We start from the raw sequence: 20,073 nt of genomic DNA on the forward strand, positions 1-20,073 counted from the left end.
CCATCAGTGGATGAATGGATAAAGGAAATGTATATATACAGAGTGGAATATTATGCAGCCATAAAAAAGAATGGACTCTTAACTTTTGCACAACATGGATGGACCTTTAGGGCATTACGCTAAATGAAATAGAGAGATAAATGCTTTATGATTTCACTTATATGTGGAATTTTTTTTAAAGATGGATTTATTTATTTTGGGGGGGGGAGGGGTTAGGGAGAGGGAGAGAGAATCCTTAGCAGACTTGGCACTGAGCACGGAGCCCAACACAGGACTCCATCCCACAACCCTGAGATGACGACCTGAGCTGAAACCAAGAGTCAGACACTTAACCAACTGTGCCACCCACGTGCCCCAATATATGTGGAATCTTTAAGCAAAAACAAAACAAAACAAAAAAAAGCTCATGGATATGGAGAACAGATTTATGGTTATCTGAGTTGGGGGGAGGAGAGGTAAAATGGGTGGAGGGGAGTCAAAAGGTACAAATTTCCAGTTACAGAATGAGTAAGTCATGGGGACGTGATGTACAGCACGGTGACTATAGTTAATAATACCATAGTGCATATTTGAAAGTAGCTAAGAGTGGATCTTGAAAGTTCTTATCACAAGAAAAAATAATTTTGTAACTATATATGGTGATGGGTGTTAACTGGATTTACTATGGTGATCATTTTACAATACATACAAATAACAAATCTTTACATCATACACCTGAGACTAAAATGTTATGTCAATTATACCTCAATTTTTAAAAAGCTTCTAAGTGGCTTTCTCAATATATATTAATATATCAATACATATTAATGTATGTTGATAGAGTTCAAATAATAGTTATGAAAAGGATCTTAGAAGTTTCTTTTTTTTTTTTTTTTTTTTTTTGAGAGAGAGAGCATGAGCAGGGAGAGGAACAGAGGGAGAGGGACAAGCAGGCTCCCCACCAAGCAGGGAGCCCAGTGTGGGGCTTGATCCCATGACTCTGGGATCATTACCCAAGCCAAAGCAGATGCTTAACCAACTGAGCACACAAGCGCCCCCACTTAAAGTTTCTTGTTCTAGCATTGTATTTCCTATATTCTCTTATCCTTTTATTGTATAATTTGTAACTTAATTATTTATACTCTTCTGTGTGTTACTTGAGTCTTCAAGCGTAATTGAAGCTCATTAACTTTTTGTTTCTATAAAAAATTTTATGTTATTTCATGTAATGAGGCAGTGCCTGTGTGATGTCAAGACTACTGGCCTAGGAATGGGAATACCTGAGTTCTAGCTACAGTTCTAAGACTTCTTCCCTCTGATTCTTAAGCCACTTAGTGTTTCCATGAAAATGCATAATGAGACTTCTCATCCAAATAAGATGGCATAGATTTGTCTCTCCTTGCTTCTCACTGTTAAATATAACTATAAAAACCCAGAAATAACACAAGAGACAATTAGGAGAACTCTGAAAGGTAGGAAGAGGAAGACCCAGAACTGGCAAAACAACACAACAGCAGGGTCTTAAAACCCTCTCACCCAACAGAAGAAGGGGACCCCAGTCTGGTGTTTGTTGACTTCCAACCTATCATCACAAGGCAGATCAGATAGGCTCATTCCCCTCCTGGATCGAGTGGGCGTCCTGCCAACAGTATCAGGTGAGCCCAGGAAGGATTAGAAGCCCTACTGACAATAAGTGGCCACCAAGGGAATCCTTCCCCTTCCTTCCGTGAAGGGGAGGTGTAGGGGTAGAGGAGGAGTGAGGACTCACATCACCAACCTAGCCTGGGAAGCAGTCTTCATCTGTGAAGGTTAGAGGCTCCCTTCTCCAGGAGAGGCACACCAGGTGGCCTAGCCAGGGAGAATTCCTCCCACCCCTTCAAGTGACACTGGCTGAGAGCTACTAAATTCTCACTTCAAGAAATTTTAAAAAGAAGAGCAAAATAAGCTCAAAGCATATATACTTCTGTATAGAAGTAAGGAAAGAATAAAAATGAGAGCAGAAGAAATCAATGATGTTGAAAATATGAAAACAAAAATTAATGAAACAAAAAGCTAAGTTTTTTAAATTTTAAAAAAGGTCAATAAAATTGATAAACCTTTAGCAATACTAACAAAAATAAGAAGACACAGAGTACCAGTATCAGGAATAGAATAGTGGATATCACTATAGATTCTCCAGACACCAAAAGGATAATAAGCTAATGCCATGAACAACTTTACACTCAAACTTGATAACTTAGAAGAAATGGACCTTGAAAACCCAAACTACAAAACTCAACCAAGACAAAATGGATGACATGAATAATCCTTTAGCCACTGAAGAAATTGAATTAATAATTGAAAAGAAAAAGAAATCTCTAGGCCCAGATGGTTTTACTGGAGAATTCAAAGAAGAATTAACACCAATTTTACACAATTTCTTCCAGAAAACAGCCAAGGAGGGAACAGTTGTCAACTGATTTTACAAAGCTAGTATTACTCAGATACCCAAACAAGGCAAAGACAGTACAAAAAAAAAAAAAAGGAAAACCACAAAGCAGTATCTCATGAACTAGGTAAAAAAGTCCTCAACCAAATAGTAGCAAACCCAACAATATAGAGAAATATAAGTGATGCCCAAATGGGTTTTATTCCAGATCTGCAAAGCTGGTTCAGTGTTGAAAATCAGTCGGTTTAATCCACCATATCAACAGACTGAATATGAAATAGGCTTTGATGCAGGAAAAAATCATATGTCCATTCATGATAAAAATTCTCAAGTTAGGAATAGAAGTGAACTATGTCATCTTGATAAAGGGCACCTACAACAAACTTACAGCCAACATTATATTTATAGTGAAAGACTGAACGTTTTCCCTGTAAGGTTGAGATCAAGGCAAGGATGTCCACAGTCAACACTGCTGTGCAGCACAGCACTGAAAGTTCTAACCATTGCAGTAAGGCAAGAAAGGAAAATAGACCTACCTATAGGAATAGAAAGGGGAAAGAAAGAAATAATAAAAGTGTTATTCACGAATAAGAGGACCGTCTAGGTACAAATTCCTGGAACTAATAAATGAGTTTGGTGTAAGGTATAAGGACACAAGATCAACACTCAAAAATCAGTCACAATTAAAAACGACTGTTTAGGGCTGCCTGGCTGGCTCAGTCAGAAGAGCATGTGACTCTTGATCTCGGGGTTGTGAGTTTGGGCCACACAGTGAGTGTACAGGTTACTTAAAAAAAAAAAAAAAAAGTTTTTTAAAAAACCCTACCATCTATAATCCTTACAAAGAAAATTAAGTACTTAGGCATAAAGTTAACAAAACCTGTACAGGATTTGTGTGCTGAAAATTACAAAATACTGATGAAAGAAATAAAAAAAAAAAACCTAAATGAATGGAGAGATAGACTGTACTTGTGTATGAAGGACTCCACATAGTACAAATTCACTTATTTCCAAATTGGTCTATGGGTTTAAAGCACTTTCCATCAAAATACCGGCAAAGATTTTTGTAGGCATAAACGAACTTACTCTGAAATTTATATAGAAAGGCATAGGCCCTAGAAGCTAAAACAATTTGGAAAAGCTGCATAAAGTCGGGGGAATTATTCTACCCAATATTAAGGCCTATTATATAGCAGCAGTAATCAAGACAGTGTGGTATTGGTGGAGGGATAAATGCATAAATAAATAGGATAAAATAAATCTGGAAATAAACCCACACATATATGCCCAACTGCTATTTGACAAAGGTACAAAAGATTCCTCAATAAAGAGAGGAGAGTAGGCGCCCCTGGGTGACACAGTCGGTTGAGCATCTGACTCTTGGTTTCAGCTCAGGTCCTGATCTCAGGGTGAGATTGAGCCCCGAGTTGGGCTCAGTCAGGCTCCTTTAGGAGTCTGCTAAAGTTTCTCTCCCTCTAAAATAAAATAAATCTTTTTTTTAAAAAAGAGAGGAGAGCATTTTCAGCAAATAATACTGGAACAGTTGGACCAAAAAAAAAAAAAAAGGACCTTAACCTAAATGTTTTTATACAAAAATTAACTCAAAGTCAATCACTGACTGAAGTGTAAAACTATGGATCTTTTAGGAAAAATCATAGGAGAAAATTTTGGAACAAGGCGTCCATCAGCAAAAAATTCTTTGACTTGACACCAAAAGCATGATCCATAAAAGGAAAAATTGATAAGTTGGACCTTGTCTAAATTAAAAAAACTTTTGCTCTTGAAGGACCTTATTAAGAGGATGAAAAACAAGCTACAGACAGGGAGAAAATATTCTCAAAACACATATCCAACAAAGGACTAGTATCTTGAATATATAAAGGACTTATACAATTCAGCAGTTAAAAAAAAAAAAAAAGAAAGAAAAATCAATTAGGGGGTGGCATCGGTCAGTTGGGCGTCAGACTCTTGCTTTCGACTCAAGCAGTGATCTCAGGGTCGTGGAAGTGAGCCTTCCGCCAGGCTCCTCGCTCAGCGCAGAGTCTGCTTCAGATTCTCTCTCCCTCTCCTTCTGTCCTTCTCGCTTGTGCTCTCTCTTTCCAGTACGTAAATATTTTTAAAAAATCAGAAGGGGCAAAAGACATGAGCAGACATTTGACTAAGTAGAATATATGGATGACAAGCATATGAAAAGATGTTCAGCATTTTTAGCTATTAGGGAGATACAAACTAAAACCACCATGAGATGCCACTATACACCTATCAGAATGGGGGAAGTTAAAAATAGAACAACAAATGCTGGCAAGGATGCAGAGAAGCTCGATTGCTCATACATCGCTGGTAGGAATATAAACTAGCACAGACGCTCTGGGGAACAGGTTAAGAGTTTCTTATTAAACTGAACGTGCAACAGCTGTGACTCCGTAATTGTACTTTGGGGCATTTAGCCCAGAGAGGAAAACTTACGTTCACACAAAAACCTTCGCACGAACATTTATAGGTGCTTTATTTGTAATAGCCAAAAACTGGAAACACGCCACATATCCTCTAGTGGATAAATGGTTGAACAGGTACATCCTATACTACTCAGCAAAAAAGAAAGGAAAGGAAAGGAAAGGAAAGGAAAGGAAAGGAAAGGAAAGGAAAGGAGGAAGGAAGGAAGGAAGGAAGGAAGGAAGGAAGGAAGGAAAGGAAGGAAGGAAGGAAGGAAGGAAGGAAGGAAGGAAGAAAAAAGAAAGAAAGAGAGAAAGAAAGAAAAAAAAAGAAAGAAAGAAAGAAAGGGAAAAAAAAAGGTGAGGGCAGGGGAGAATGAACTATTGATGCAAGCCGCAACTTGGATGAATAGCCAGAGAATTATGTTGAATTGGAAAAGTCAGTCTCCGGAAGTTGCATACTGTATGATTCCATTTATAGTATATAACATTCTTGAAATACAATGTTAAAGAAATGGAAAACAGATTAGTGTGTTTGCTAGGGGTCGAGATGGGAGAGGGACCAAGGGAGGAGGGTGTGACTATAAAAGGGCACCAGGGTTCCTTGTGGCCAGGGAAATGTTCTGGATCTTGACGGTATCAATGTCAGAAGCCTGGCTATGATATATTACAACTTCACAGAAAGGTACCATTGGAAGAAACAAAGGGCACACATATTCTGTGTTCATGTTTTATAATTGTGTGTGAAGCTACAATTATTTCAAAATTAAAAGTTTAGCTCTTTTCCTTCGGGGTGCCACCGAAGATCCTGGTGTCACCATGGGCCACCACGAGACCCAGTGTTACCAGTATTGTAAGAACAAGCCGTATCCAAAGTCTCACTTCCGTAGAGGTGTCCCTAATGCCAAGATCTAGATCTTTGACCTGAGGCAAAAGAAGTCAGAAGTGGATGAGTACCTACTATGTGGCCACATGATATCAGATGAATATCAATATGAGTAGCTCTCCTCTGAAGCCGTGGAGGCTGCCCATATTTGTGCCAACAAGTACATGGTGAAAAGCTGCAGCAAAGATGGTGTCACATCCGAGTGCGGCTCTACCCGTTCCACGTCATCCGTATGAAGATACTGTCCTGTGCTGGGGTTGAGGGGCTCCAGACAGATATGCACAGTGCCTTTGAAAAGGCCCAGGGCATAGTGGCCAAGGTCCACATTGGCCAAGTCATCATGTCCATCCTTACCAAGTTGCAGAGCAGGGAGCATGTGATTAAGGCCATTACAAAGGGCCAAGTTCAAGTTCCCTGGCCACCGGAAGATCCACATATCCAAGAAGTAGGGCTTTACTAAGTTTAATGCGGACGAATCTGAAGACATGATGGCTGAAAAGCAGCTCATCCCAGATGGCTGTGGATCAGACAAATCCCCAGTAGTGGCCTCTTAGACAAATGGCAGGCTCTTCACTCATGAGAACCAGTACTACCCCCTCCATATTCATGCCCACCAATAAATCATACTTCCTGTGTTTAAAAAAAATTAAAAAGTTTTTAAAAATGTCCTAATGATACCTGCACTTCCTGTACCATCATCATAAGTAGGAAGGAAGGTACAACCTGGGCCAGGCTATCTGTGAGTGTCATGGCGGGTGCACATGGTAGCAGTGAGCCCTGGCTATCCTTGTGTTTATTTTGACTTTTGTGTTCAGTATTTCTGTTCCACCTTATTCAAAAAGTATTTACAGTCATTTTTAGTATTGTTATCTTTAATAATAATAAAGTTCATTTACCCGTTTACCAAATATCTTTTGAGGGTTTTCTTAGTGTTGATCACACCATCCATGCTGGGAATGAAAAAGGAAAAGAAGTGTGACAGACTGAGCCCAGCCCCAGCACTTCCAGTTCCTGGGTGAATAGTGTTGGGCATGCACTGGCTCTGGAGCTGGTGGCTGTTTTGACTGGAACTACTGATTCTGTATTTCAAGCTTCAAGAGACTGGTGTTTGGTCAGCCGATGGGTGAACTTGGTTTTCAATAACTGAGACACTTTTTTTTTCTCGCATTTTGCTATCCATTTGGAATGCATCTTAAAATCAATGTTGATTCTTAGTTTAACTGGCTGTGTTTCTCTTTCTTGATAATACATAAAATAATGGGGCTGCGTACACTTAGTGGCTCCTTAGGCTCAGAGAGATCTAGTAATCGTGTCTAAAAACAAACTTTTCCGTTTTCACCTGGATATTTTACCTATCCTAATTTTATTAATAATTTTATTAAACAGTTTAGGGGAGAGGCTTTTTTTTCTTTAGAGGAACTCCTAACAGTTTGAGAGTTTATGGTAAATTCTGTGACATTCATGGTAATTTATGTGGTACTTACATACACCCAAATGTTGAAAACTCATTTCCCCTCATCTTTTTTCTTCTTTGTTTTTCAAGTGTCAATATACAGCATCTGGTTTTACGACAAGAATGACTGTCACCGCATAGCCAAACTCATGGCCGAGTAAGTATTTATATCACAACATAAATTCGATTAGTGATATATGAGAGATGAAAAAATGACTTTCCCCCTTCTCTTTGTTACTGAATCTACTAACTCATTTATTTCTACCCTGATTTCCTGCTTATTGTCAAAAATTTGTAAGAGGCAGAAAAAGAACTCTAGAATCATCTGTGATCCTACTACTCCCATTGTTGGTGTTTTAGTCTGTTTCCTTCTAGTCCTTTTCTTTATTTGTACATTAGGTTGGGATGTGTGTGGTTGTTTTTTTACAAAAATAGGATCACCCTGTACCTCCTACTTTTCACATCCTTTTTCCGGGACACTGAAGAGTCCTCTGTAACATTTGTAATGACTGCATTTTATCCAGTCCTGCAGACAAATCATAACTGAAGCAGAGCCTTGTTGTTAAATATGTGCTTAGGGCTGTCAGACTGCCCAACTCCAGAGGAGACCGTCCACACCTGGGGCACAGCCTGCCCACCACCTGCAGGGGCTTTACTAAGGGCTTTTACTTCAGGCTCCCTCCAGGTTTCTGCTCCGCTGGGTGGTGCCACATTCAGTAGCCAATAGAGAGCTCCTGCACACGCTTCCCTGAAGCGAACTTCGATTTGACACCGATTCTAGGTTTAGTAGTCCCCAGTTCAGCACTGGGTTGTGTTCCAGTTAGATGTTTTGTATGTTGGAATCTTGGAATTGGGAGAGTAATTTCATTGAATTAATGTTCTGAAGGGGGGCTCCCTGTTCTTTCTCCGGCTAGCCCGTGGGAGCCAGCCCTCGTCTGGCTCACTGGTGCTGCTGGTCTGGATTCTGGGAGCCCAGGACACTGTGGTGCTGACGGGGCCCACGGTGCCACACAGGTCTGGGCAGAGCGCTGTAGTGGGCAGTGTGTTCTGGCTCACCTGTGTTTCCTTTGCACGGTTTTTGCCTGAATCTCCTGAGAGATGTGGAGCCCCCTCTGTAAAACCAAAATTCCCTTTGCTCTCCTGCAAGGTTTTTATCCACATCTTGGGAAGAAAACAGTCTTCATTTTTTAAGAAACAGGCCAGTTTTACACTAATTTCTGTAAACGTGTAAGTAAATAATTAACCACCAAACCTCAGTTCCAGGTATATTTGCATTTTAAAAGAAGTACATGTGGCTAAGGCTAGGTTTTAATCCAGGACGGCTCACAGGTCCTGATGGGATGTTGGTCAGCCTCCTGCTTTGTTTGCTTCGGCTGTGATCTCAGACGGGAGGCTGTGTTTATTACCGTGGGCACACACCCCTGCAGACATTGTTCCAAATGAACTTGGATCACTCAGGCTTGAAAACGTGAACCACACTTTCTTTTTACAACATCTTTTCTCTGGAAATTAATTAATTAAAACCACTGTCTTACAAAGGCATTTGCTTACTTGAGGACTACTTTTTTGTAGTTTTGAAAGTTACAGCAAAGGCAATTTATGTTTAATTACTTAGATGACACAGATTTGCTGATTCTTGGTTATCCTGAAATCTAGAATATTTTCCTTAACTATCTAAACTTTAGAATATATTAATATATAGGGGCGCCTGGGTGGCTCAGTCGTTAAGCGTCTGCCTTCGCCTCAGGGCATGATCCCAGGGTCCTGGGATTGAGCCCCGCATCAGGCTCCCAGCTCCACTAGGAGCCTGCTTCTTCCTCTCCCACTCCCCCTGCTTGTGTTCCCTCTCTCGCTGGCTGTCTCTCTTTCTGTCAAATAAATAATCTTTAAAAAAAAAAAAAAAGAATATATCAATATATAGATTTTTCTTCTGCAGATTGAGAGCTTTTGGGCCCCAAGTGAGAAATCCGTCTCTTTTAGCTTTAATGGCTATTTACAGGAAACCATTTTGAGCTTTTTTTCTAAACTATCAGGGCCAATGGTACCCCTCTTACAAGACTTCAGATGGTAAACGAGGCAGAAGACTGAAGGCCTATCTGAAAATAATGTATGGAACCCAAAAATAGGGTGAGGGAGTAGAAACAGAAGGGAAAAGAAGAGCCTTCGGGTTCTTTCATGAGGAATGCCCAAAAGTACATTTGCTTACGCTTCCAGCTGGTTTCACTAGACGCAGGGGAGGTACTGGAAGTGATTAGAGAGTGCCCTCACAAAACTGTTGATAATGAGTTTTAAGTGTCTGGCCTATTTATGGCCGAAGAGAATACCTTATATGTTAACATTAACTTTGTGATAAATGGTGTTCTGGTCACCAAAGATAAAAAAAGACTACTTTATCTTTCCTTGCTCTGACTTTGCCTGTGTACAGCCTCTATTTGCCACATATTTCAGATTATCATCTCTGCTAACCAGAAATCCAGGTAAAATTCTTTCTGGCATATTGTGTGTCCCAATAATTGCCTGTCAGTGGCCATCCTGTTATATCACTCTTTCAACAGCTGTAGTATAATAAAAATGCTCCAAGTAAAGAAATTGATTTATTCCAAAAGATGTTTATAAAAACTGAGAAGCTATGTGGGAGAGCAAGCAAACTTCTAGACCTGTACCATATCCGAATTTGGAAATCCTCTCCGGTCAGTGGCTAAGTTGAAAATCCACTAAACTGGGGAGATGCTGACTCTCCTAAGGAGGAAATCTATTCTGCCAGAAACTTTTTGTAACAATAAATACTTGTTTAAATGGTTGCCTACGTAGACTATGAAATTTGGAGAATTCATGGAAGTGAGCTTTATTCCTGATTTTACAGATAGGCTTGGGGCATATTTGAGAGGAGGGCAAGAGGGAAGGGTGTTCCTCACAGAGTTTGGACTGGAAGAAACCTTAACAGAGTCCAAGCATCATTCTTGTCCCTTCCATGACATCTGGACAGCTTCTGCTTGCAGCAATGGTGAGCTTTGTAAGGTGACCTGTTCCACGGCTGAGCGGTGGTGACTACTAGAAATGTTCTTCTCTTTGGGGGCGCCTGGCTGGCTCAGTCAGTAGAGCATGCAACTCTTGATCTCGGGGCCTGGAGTTCAGGCCCCATGTAAAGCTTACTTTAGAGAGAGAGAGAGGGAAAGGAAGGAAGGAAGGAAGGGAAAAGAGAAAGGAGGAAAGGAAGGAAAGAAAACAGAGAGAGAAAGGAAGGAAAGGAATGAAAAGAAATGTTCTTCTTTTGAATCAAAATCACAGATCCAGTCCAGGTCAGTGGAGAGAGGAATACCAGCCTGGGCAAGCCAGGCAGCATGGCAGGAGGTAGGACAAAGAGGCTGCATGACCAGAGTCCTCAGTAAAGGTGGATTCAGGCTGGTGCAATCTGTAACTGAGTGTAAATACAAATCACTTGAAATCGCGTTCTTTTTTTCTCCTGATTATTAAAGAAGCACCTGTTAATTGTGGAAAATGAAGAAAAGTGCAAAAAAGGAAAGTGAAATTGCTTGTGACCCACCGTTAAGAAATAACCAATATGTTTCTCTGGTCTTTTTTTCCTTTGCAACAGGCCTCACAGCTGTGACAATACAATCTTTCTTTCCCAGTATGGATATAAAAGAAACAATATTGATTCTAATTGTTCTGATCCTCATATCACATACCAGTCTTTTTTCAGTCTACTGTAAAGTCGATGATTGTACATTCATTTTAGAAATAATCATCCCAGGGGTGCCTGGGTGGCTCTGACTCTTGATTTCTGCTCAGATCATGATCTCGCAGGCTTCTGGTAGTGAGCCCTGCGTTGGGCTCCACACTCAGCAGGGAGTCTGCTTGAGATTTTCTCTTTCCCTCTGCACCCCCCCCCCTTTCTCTCTAGAATGAATAAATCTTAATTTAAAAAAAAACTAGGGGCACCTGGGTGGCTCAGTCAGTTAAGCATCTGCCTTCAGTCAGGTCATGATCCCAGGGTCCTGGATTGAACCCTGCATCAGGCTCCTGCTCAGCGGGGAGCCTGCTTCTCCCTCTCCTGCTGTAGTTTGCCCTGCTTGTGCTCTCTCACTCTCTGTCAAATAAATAAATAAATAAAATCTTTAAAAAAAAAAATCAATCATCCTATTCAGAGCTGTAAGAATCTAGATAGAGAAATGACAACATTATCTTAAAGCAGGATTTTCCCAAACAAATCTCGCCTCGGGAAAAGATTCTGTGGTCAAATAAATTTGGGAAAATTTATAAGCCCACCCTTCTTGGAGAATCATAATACATTTTAGCATGTTAAAAACTCAGAATGATTCTGCTGTTTAAAAAAAAAAAAAGAGTGGGGTCTGTTTAATGTTGTTTAACCCAGTGTTTTCAAATACAAGAACCATCTCACAAACGTTAATGGGAGCTCCTAGGCAGGCTGTCTTAAAGCAGTGAACAGACACTGAGCAGCCTTTTCTTGTCCTACTCCTGTTATTCAAACAAACAAACAAACAAACCTTTTGCTATTGAATTATTTTATTACCTATCCTTATAACTGTCCAGAAGGTTCTCAGTTCATATGGTTACCAAGCTGGTTCTGTGCCCATTATAACCTGTGGCACATAAGCCTATTCATTGCAGCTGGGATTAAAATCTTAAATGAATCTTAAAAAGAAAAAAAGACCTCAACCCTATCAGTGGCATTCTTAACCCTCAACTTTTCTTTACATATTTTGAAGTGCAGAATTAGCCTAAGCACCAATGAGATTAAAGAGCATTGCCACAATCACCCTGACCTCAGCCACCACTCAGCGATTTCTAAGGAGAGAATAAGGGAAACCTTTGAAGATTCCCTAAGGTCTCTCTCCCCGCTAGTCCGCGTCAGTACAAACTGCGCACGCTGGATTGCTCAGCTATGCAGCCTGCCTTTGTCTTGCTGGCCATGTGCATTTGAAAATGTACTTTACCTGGTAGTTTGACTGAGTCTGAGATACTTCGAAAAAGAGAATGAAAAATATTTTAGTCATTTTTAACGTATCTGCTGCCACCAACTCTAGAAAAGAATTCTGTACTTGTGTCCTACCAGTGAGACACGTCAGTCAGCATCACTGTGCATGAGCTGGTGAAGCAGTTAGTCACGTATTCCCGGGATGAGGTAACCGAGGCCCTGCATTTGTATTGGGAGGACAGTGTATCCTACGACATTCTTCCCGTATCTGCAGAAGACGAGCACCAGGAGAGTTTGTGGGTCAGACTGTGTCTAAAGAAGCCTTTCTGAAACCTGGTTCTCTTCCACTAGTGTTGTAGAAGAGGAGACACGGCGGTCCCAGCAAGCCGCTCGGGACAAGCAGAGTCCCAGCCAGGCCAACGGCTGCAGTGACCACAGGCCCATCGACATCCTGGAGATGCTCAGCAGAGCCAAGGACGAATATGAGAGGGTAAGATGCCGACTGGGAGGACCGTGGGGGGAGGAGAGGCCTGCGGAAGACTCACGTGCTAGGGAAGTGACCTTGAGGCCAGCAGGGATAATTAGTCCAAAAAGAAAGTGTGTCTTCCTGTTTTTAGCCTGAAAGACAGGGAAAGAAATTTGCTTATCTCAGAGTCCTTGACTTGGCATGAAAATGGGAATGCTCTTTTTCTGTTTCTGTAAAATTACAATGGGAGAAAATGGTTTCAGGGTGCAGAGGTTAGCCTGCAGTAGGTAGTTCCGAAAAAGCTTCTTGCCTGTTGTTCACCCCTGCAGTCTCTGCGAGGGCTTAGGAATGTATGCAGTCTGATCATTTGCACCTGCTGATGCTAAAGGGTATATTTATGGTCTGTAATTGGTGGTAGGGTCACAGCCTTTAATAAGCAGCATTTGGATTTTACCCACATGTGAAGCTTTTCTAGAATTCTTTTTTTCTCTTCTGTGTATTAGTTTAAAAGTTAAATGATAACATTTTCTCCCCGAGATTGAATGAAATGGAAGTTGCAGTGCATTTGTTAATTTATTTAATACACACTTATGAACTGTCTACTGTGAGTCAACTAGTGGACATTCCCTCTGTGGTCTTCAAACCGTGTGGCTTTGGAACTGTCCTGGCTTTTCACTTGACATGGGCACTTCAGAGCCCCATGTTTTCTGGGAGCAAGACTGAAGGTTCCCACTGCTGTACTTTGTCTCAGTGGAATTGTAATTGTCACCTTACTCTTTACTCATATTTGATTAAGTACTTTCTTTCATTTTTTGTGTAATCCTCACCCCACCCGAAAGTTTAAGGACAAGGTATGAAAAGCACTCTCCGATGTGTTTCCCGAATGGTTCTGCTCCAACACTAGCCTCTCCGTAGTTAGCGAGTGATCCGTAAGGAGAGGTTCCGTAAGGAGAGGTTCCGGTTGGTCGAGTGAGTTAAGGAAACATTGTTTACGTGGCTCCTCCTCCCCCATCCTCTTAAAGCTCTGCAGTGCTCAAGACTCCGATTGATCCTGTAATAAATTCCCAGGTTGATTTAACCACAGGAGCATTTTTCTCATGTTTCCCTTTAGCATCTCAAGAATCTGGAGTTCAGGAAACAAACTTTGGAAACAGTGCTCCAGAAGGTAGTTTCCTCTAACTAAGGAAGTCATATTTAGACACCAAAGGAAGTCGCACTTCTAGAGTCCATGAGAAGTTTCAAGTTATACCAAATTCGTCAGTGTCTCATAGAGAATAAGGAGGAATTTCTGGATCGGTGAAAATTAATATAGGAAAAGCAGCCATCTCTAGAGTAGATTCATTGATTCTTAGGAAATTGGATGAGAATAAATTTTAAGAATCATTTTTTGTACTTTTAGGTCACCTTATATTCCCCCAGATCTGCTCATACCCTTAATGAGATCTGGATTATCTACGTAGATGCCTTGTTCAGTTTTTATAGAGGCCTTTCTCTGTTCTGATAACAGGTAACTAATAAACCCAGCGCTCTGTCACACATGCCTAGTGATGACGAGGTCACGGTGGTGCTGCGCGGGACAGAAAGTGTAGGGGCTGTCGTCCACCAGAGCTGGCGCTCCAGGAGGCGGCCTGGCTTACTCCTCAGGCTGAGTAGCGAGTGGCTGCAAAGTGAAAGCAGGAACAGAAGCTTAGTTTTTGTACACAAGCAGGCAATCTGAAAATCTGACCTGATTTCTAGTTAATACATTGTGAAAGTAAGAATATGGAGAGCACAGTAAGTAACTGCTGTAAAGAAAATGTTCCCATGGTGTGTAATAAACAAAATGATGTCTGAAACGAAAAACCTTTGGGAACTTAGTAAAATCTTTGGTCCTTACTTTATAATGTGTTCTTTCTGTTTTTGAACACTATCTGTCCATGGGCGGAGCTTCCTGAAAGAACAGTTTTGTTTCTTGTCTGCACTTGCCTGTCATCTAACCAAATGGAGCTGGGCTGAGCAGTGACCCATGACCTCCTATCTCGGTGTTTGCACGGGCGCTCTCAGCTGCCGCGTGGTTCCAGATGGCTCCTCTGTTTATCTTTAGGTAGAGACGTAGACTGACAGAGACCAGGGCAGGGGTACAAACCACACCTCAGCAATGGGACGTACTCCCAATCCTAAATCTCCCCCATCCACTGGGTGTCATATAATGAATGAAATTCCAGACTTTGGGGTGAAGGATTTATAATAGAAACTGCTTGGCAATAAAAACTGTCTATATGAAACATTTTCTCCGAGTCCTATCATTTGTTTTAACCAACTTGCCTTTTTTAATGTAAAGAAGGATCGCTGACACGGTCCTTTACAGTTGCTCCTTGCTAGGCTGCTTCTAGCCGCAGGAAGTAATCCTGGAGTGTTGTAGGGGTTGTTTGTATTTTATGTTTAAAGATTAGAAGAAAAAGACATAATCCGGGGCGCCTGGGTGGCACAGCGGTTAAGTGTCTGCCTTCGGCTCAGGGCGTGATCCCAGCATTATGGGATCAAGCCCCACATCAGGCTCCTCCGTTATGAGCCTGCTTCTTCCTCTCCCACTCCCCCTGCTTGTGTTCCCTCTCTCGCTGGCTGTCTCTCTCTCTGTCAAATAAATAAATAAAATCTTAAAAAAAAAAAAAAAAGACATAATCCCACCACCTAGATATAATCACTGATAATACTTTGTGATGCATCCTTCCAAAAATATGTATAAATACGTCCCAGTGTGTGTGGTACTTCTCTCTACACCAGTTTTATTAACTGGTTTTAAAAGTCGCTTTTATTAACTCTTCTGTAACCATTTTTTTTTTCCCCAAAGAGCAATATCTTTATGACAGTAGCTGTTCATCTCACAGGGAGTCCCTGTGAGATTTCTTATGGTAGAATGAAAAGTCTTTGAAAAAGAACAGTCATATTAATAGCTGTATATTTTTCTTTCTGTGCCTTACATAAACAATTCGCTGTTTTTTTCTAATTCTCTTAACTCAGAAATATATCCTGTAGCTAAGTCTTCATGTTCAGCATTTTCTCTTAAGATAAATTACTTGAAATAGAATTGGTAGATCAAAGGCTTTTGACGTTTTTAAGGTTTTTACCAAATATTGTAAAATTACTCTCAGGGAAGTTTGTCTGTGATTGTCCACTTCACCCAATCCGTACAAAGACTAGAGGGTCATCAACAAACAAACTCCAAGAATGGCCCTGCACGTGCGTAACAAAATGCTGAAAGTTCTGGAGACCTTTTAAAGCATAACCCATCGTGTAGCTGATGTTGAGTTAAGTATGGGAGGCTCAGCTGCCCCCAAAACCTCATGGGCCAGGGAGTGCGTGCAGCGGCTCAGAGTGGACCCAACGCGGACGGAGCCTGGCCCTGCATCAGAGGGCCACTTGCAGCTCTGCTCCAGCCGGTTGTTGCCAAGGTATCCAGCATCTCTCTGAAAATAACAGGCTGGGATTTTTATGTGCAAACTCTCAATTTTAAAAATGTTTCTGAACATTTTATACCTTCTGTTCTAGGAACTTGTTGCGAACAGTGTTTTGAGCTTGTCTCTGATACAGTTTAAGTCCAGGCATTCTCCAGAATGTGTTAGTACAGGTTGATGGTGGTGTTGCCTGAAGAGGTGGAAAATAAGATATTTCACAAGCAGGTGAAATAGTTGAAGGGGGTTAAGAGGTACCGACTGCCAGTTGGAAAACGAGTGAGTCACGGGGATGACCGGTACCGCACGGGGGACAGTGCTTGGAGTGCTGTGGTGACTGAATGGTGGCCACACTTACCCTCACAGGCACCGTGTGATGTGTACAGCTGTCTACTACTTCAGTAGTAGGTGTTTTTAAAAAGATACTTCATAGGCTTTCCCAGGCGCTTTCACCTCTATGTAAATGGAGAACAACAGTGAGTAAAAGATGTTCTGAAATAAGGATTAAGTCATTTGAATAGAAAAAAATGCCTCTTAGTCATTCTTTTAACACTGGAGTGCCTAACACTGTGCTGTTAAAAAAAAAAAGAAAAAGGAAAAAAAACCTAAAAAAAAAGAGGACTAGATGGACATGGAATTATAAATTTTAGAAACTGAAGTTGTATTTGGGCTGTCTGATCCAGCATCGAGTGAGCGTTGTCTGTGTCAAGACAGACACCACAAACAGTTGAGAACACTCAAGAGACCAGATCTTTTTTAAAAAGCCCTGAACTTCAGTCCAGGGACACGTTAATTTTGATAGCGTAGTACATACGATGTTTTGCTAACCAAATAATAGCAAACTTTTCACATGATCTACTTTTCCTTTTAATTTCAGAATCAGATGGGCGACTCCAATATCTCCAGCCCTGGGTTACAGCCAAGTACTCAGCTCTCCAATCTGGGAAGCACTGAGACTCTAGAAGAGACGCCATCAGGGTCACAAGATAAGGTTTGTACAGCTAAAGCCCTGGCCTTGTCCAGGGTAACAAAACACAGAGTAGTATTTTGTAAGGATAACAGAGTTGTCATTTCTCCGTCAAGGTGCATACATACAGAAAGCGACATGCTAACGTCCACTCCTGTCGTTTGCCCTGTCTTCCCATCCGGATTTTGCGAGAGCCGCCATCTGCACTGGCTGTAGAGTTTTTGTCCTTGCCACCCCCTTACCTCTTCTTCACCCAGCAGCCAGAGTAACCCTGATTCAACATAAGTTAGATCATAGCTTTCCTCTGCTTAAAACGTTCCAGTGGTGCCCAGCTCACTCGAATCAAAGCCAAGGTCATGCCCGTGGTCCACCAGGCCCAACCTGCTCTGGCCCCCACCCCCCACCCCTGCCTCATCTTTTCTCTCACTGCCTTGCTTACTTGGCCCCAGCCTCGCTGGCGTTTCGAGGCCTTTCCACAAATGTGCCCGACCCACCCCTGCCTCGGGGCAGGCCTTTGCACTTGTTCCATTTGCATGAAATACTTTGCTCCCAGATACGGTTTGCTGCCTTTCTTCTTTCAAGTTTCAGGCGTCCTCCATACAGGTCAGGCCTTGTCTGGTCACTCTGTTTGAAGTAACAATCCTTCCTTACCCCTGTCCTGCTCTGTTTTATTTTCACCCTACGGCTTCACCAGCTAATGTGGTTTGTGACTTTTTTTTTTTTACTGGGCGTACTGTGTCTCCTCCCCACCTAAGTGTAAACTCCATAGAAACAGGCAGTTTTGTCTGCCTTGTTCATTGCCATATTCTCAGCACCTATCATCTGTAAATATTTGTTGACTGAATCTGTTTTCTTTATAGCCGATGGCTTGATAAATGAACAGATACCAAGTATAAAGCCCATAGTTTTTTAACTAATCTTTTTACTTTGAGATAATTACAGATAAACATGCAATTACAAAAAATAATACAGAAAGATCCCACGTACCATTTACCCATTTCCCCACTGATGACAGCTTGCAAAATAAAGTATAATATCACAACCAGGATATTGATTAAATCTACCCATGTGGTTCACATTTCCTCAGTTGTATTCACATTCATGTCTATGTGTATGTGCATGTGTGTATCTCTGTGCGATTTTATGTCCTGTATAGCTCTGTGTATCCATCCCCAGGGTCAAGGTACCAAAGACTTATATCAACACAAGGGTCCTTCGTATTGCCCTTGTATTGTCACACCGACTCCCCTGTCACACCTTCCTGCCTTTCCCCTCCTCCCATCCCTAATGCTGGCAGCCGCTAATCTGTCCCCCATTCTATAGTGTAATTTGAAGAAAGTTACATAAATGGGATTATGTAATACATAACCTTTGGGAGTGTCTTTCTTCAGTCAGCATGATTCCTGGAGATGTCATTGAAATTATTGGGTTTATCAGTAGTATGTTCTCTTTGTTCTCTTTTATTCTGCTGCCCAGTCAAGTAGGAGTACTGAGATTTGTTTAACCATTTCTAACCATTTGCCTGTTGAAGGAACATCTGGGTTGTTTTCGGTTTTTAGCTATTGCAAGTAAAGCTTCTGTGAACATTTGTGCATGGGTTTTTGTACACAGATTTCCATTTGTCTGGGATAAATACTCAGGCATGCAGCTGTTGGGTCACTTGGTAATTCCATGTTCTACTTTATTAAGAAACTGCCGTAGAATTTTCCAGAGAGGCTTTACTGTTAACATTCCCATCAGCAATATATCCATAATGTTTTTAAGTATTTAGATGATAATTTAAGCCAGATTTTGTATACTGCCTTCCCATGCTCCATTTTCACTGTATTTGTGTTTAGAGTCCTGAAGGGGAAACGTGTATTAAAAGTAGTGCTATGTAAAATCTAATTTTTACAAAATAAATGTTGAGAGAGAGAAGGAATAGCATCCCTGCGTTCCTTCCTGTCTGGCGTATCAGCCCCAAGTGTTCAGTAGGCCAATCACATCCCCCTTTTGATTCATGAGTCACTTCCCCTTTCCTTTCTGAATCCTGGGGTTAAGGATTCTTGTGCTGCGTAACTCCCAGAGCAACTGTGAGAACCAAGTGAAGGAACAGACCCAAGGCCCAGAGAACCATTTAGAACACAAACCTTGGGCTAGAAGAGGTTTCCTATTACAAATCCATGTTACAGTTAAAACTGGGCTCAGAGAATCTATGCCTGCTCTCTGAAAAGACAAACAAAAGAGCTCCCAGTGCCGTGCCCAGTATTCAGTCGGCCTCAGCACTGTGGCAGAGTGGCCTCGCCTCTCGAGATGCTACAGGTGCCGGGCCACACTCTTCTGGGCGAAACGAGTATTGCAGTGGGGTGGAGTAATTAATACCTGTTGCCGGGGCCAGGGCAAAGAAGGCAGGCAGGAAATGGTAACTGGGCGGAGATCTCCAGGCAATTGAAAATGGGCAAAATGCTCTTACGCTTTGTTTCTTAAGTTCCCTGGCACCTGGCGTTAGCATCATTTTTATTGCGCAGAAAATAGCTCTTCATACAGTAACACAAGTTATAGAACCGTGAGATGAAGGTAGCATCAATATCATTATTGTAGGTGTGTGAAAACCGAGACCCAGGGTAATTTTGTAAACAACCAGCTGCTTGAGGATCTGAGCATTTTCTTACTGGGGTATAATTAACACATGGTGAATAAATTCAAATCTCAAGTATAAACCTTGTAACTTCCTAACTTTTAAACATTGTAACTACCACCCAGATCAAGAGATACAAAATTTCCACCATCTTAAAAGCAATAAAAACTGAGTTCATTTGTCACAAATAGGGCAACTGCTACGAAAAGGAAAATAAATCTCAATCATTAAGTTTAAAGACAATTATTTTTATGCACAGATTCCATTGTATTATACATTAAAGACTTTGTGTAATAAGCTTTCAAGCCAAGTTAATAACAGATGGGGGGTGGAGAAATGGACTCCAAAGAATTCCTTAAGAGCCATGAAACACTGTCCATTGAAAGATGAAGGGTGCGATGAGCTGTGCATGCTCGGCCTTTCAGCAAAAGCGCCAGTGATGGATCTGTGGACGATAGTGAAGTGGGGACACAGA

At 41.4% G+C, this 20,073-nt stretch overlaps 1 protein-coding gene and 1 pseudogene across 3 annotated transcripts in view; both read left to right on the top strand.

The window, feature by feature from the left end:
- The window catches only part of DCP1A (decapping mRNA 1A), a 55,184-nt gene that overhangs the window by 20,264 nt on the left and 14,847 nt on the right, over positions 1-20,073 (top strand). For all 3 annotated transcript variants that reach the window (XM_008703660.2, XM_008703661.2, XM_040628684.1), the window contains 3 exons: positions 7,269-7,335; positions 12,469-12,607; positions 16,892-17,005. In XM_008703660.2, coding sequence (XP_008701882.2) covers positions 7,269-7,335; positions 12,469-12,607; positions 16,892-17,005 — 320 coding nt within the window. The remainder of the gene's footprint in view (positions 1-7,268; positions 7,336-12,468; positions 12,608-16,891; positions 17,006-20,073) is intronic.
- Positions 879-6,874, top strand: LOC103674740 (annotated as a pseudogene).

The sequence above is a fragment of the Ursus maritimus genome, unplaced genomic scaffold (assembly GCF_017311325.1).
Source record: "Ursus maritimus isolate PB19 unplaced genomic scaffold, ASM1731132v1 scaffold_14, whole genome shotgun sequence".
In the NCBI taxonomy this organism is placed as follows: domain Eukaryota; kingdom Metazoa; phylum Chordata; class Mammalia; order Carnivora; family Ursidae; genus Ursus; species Ursus maritimus.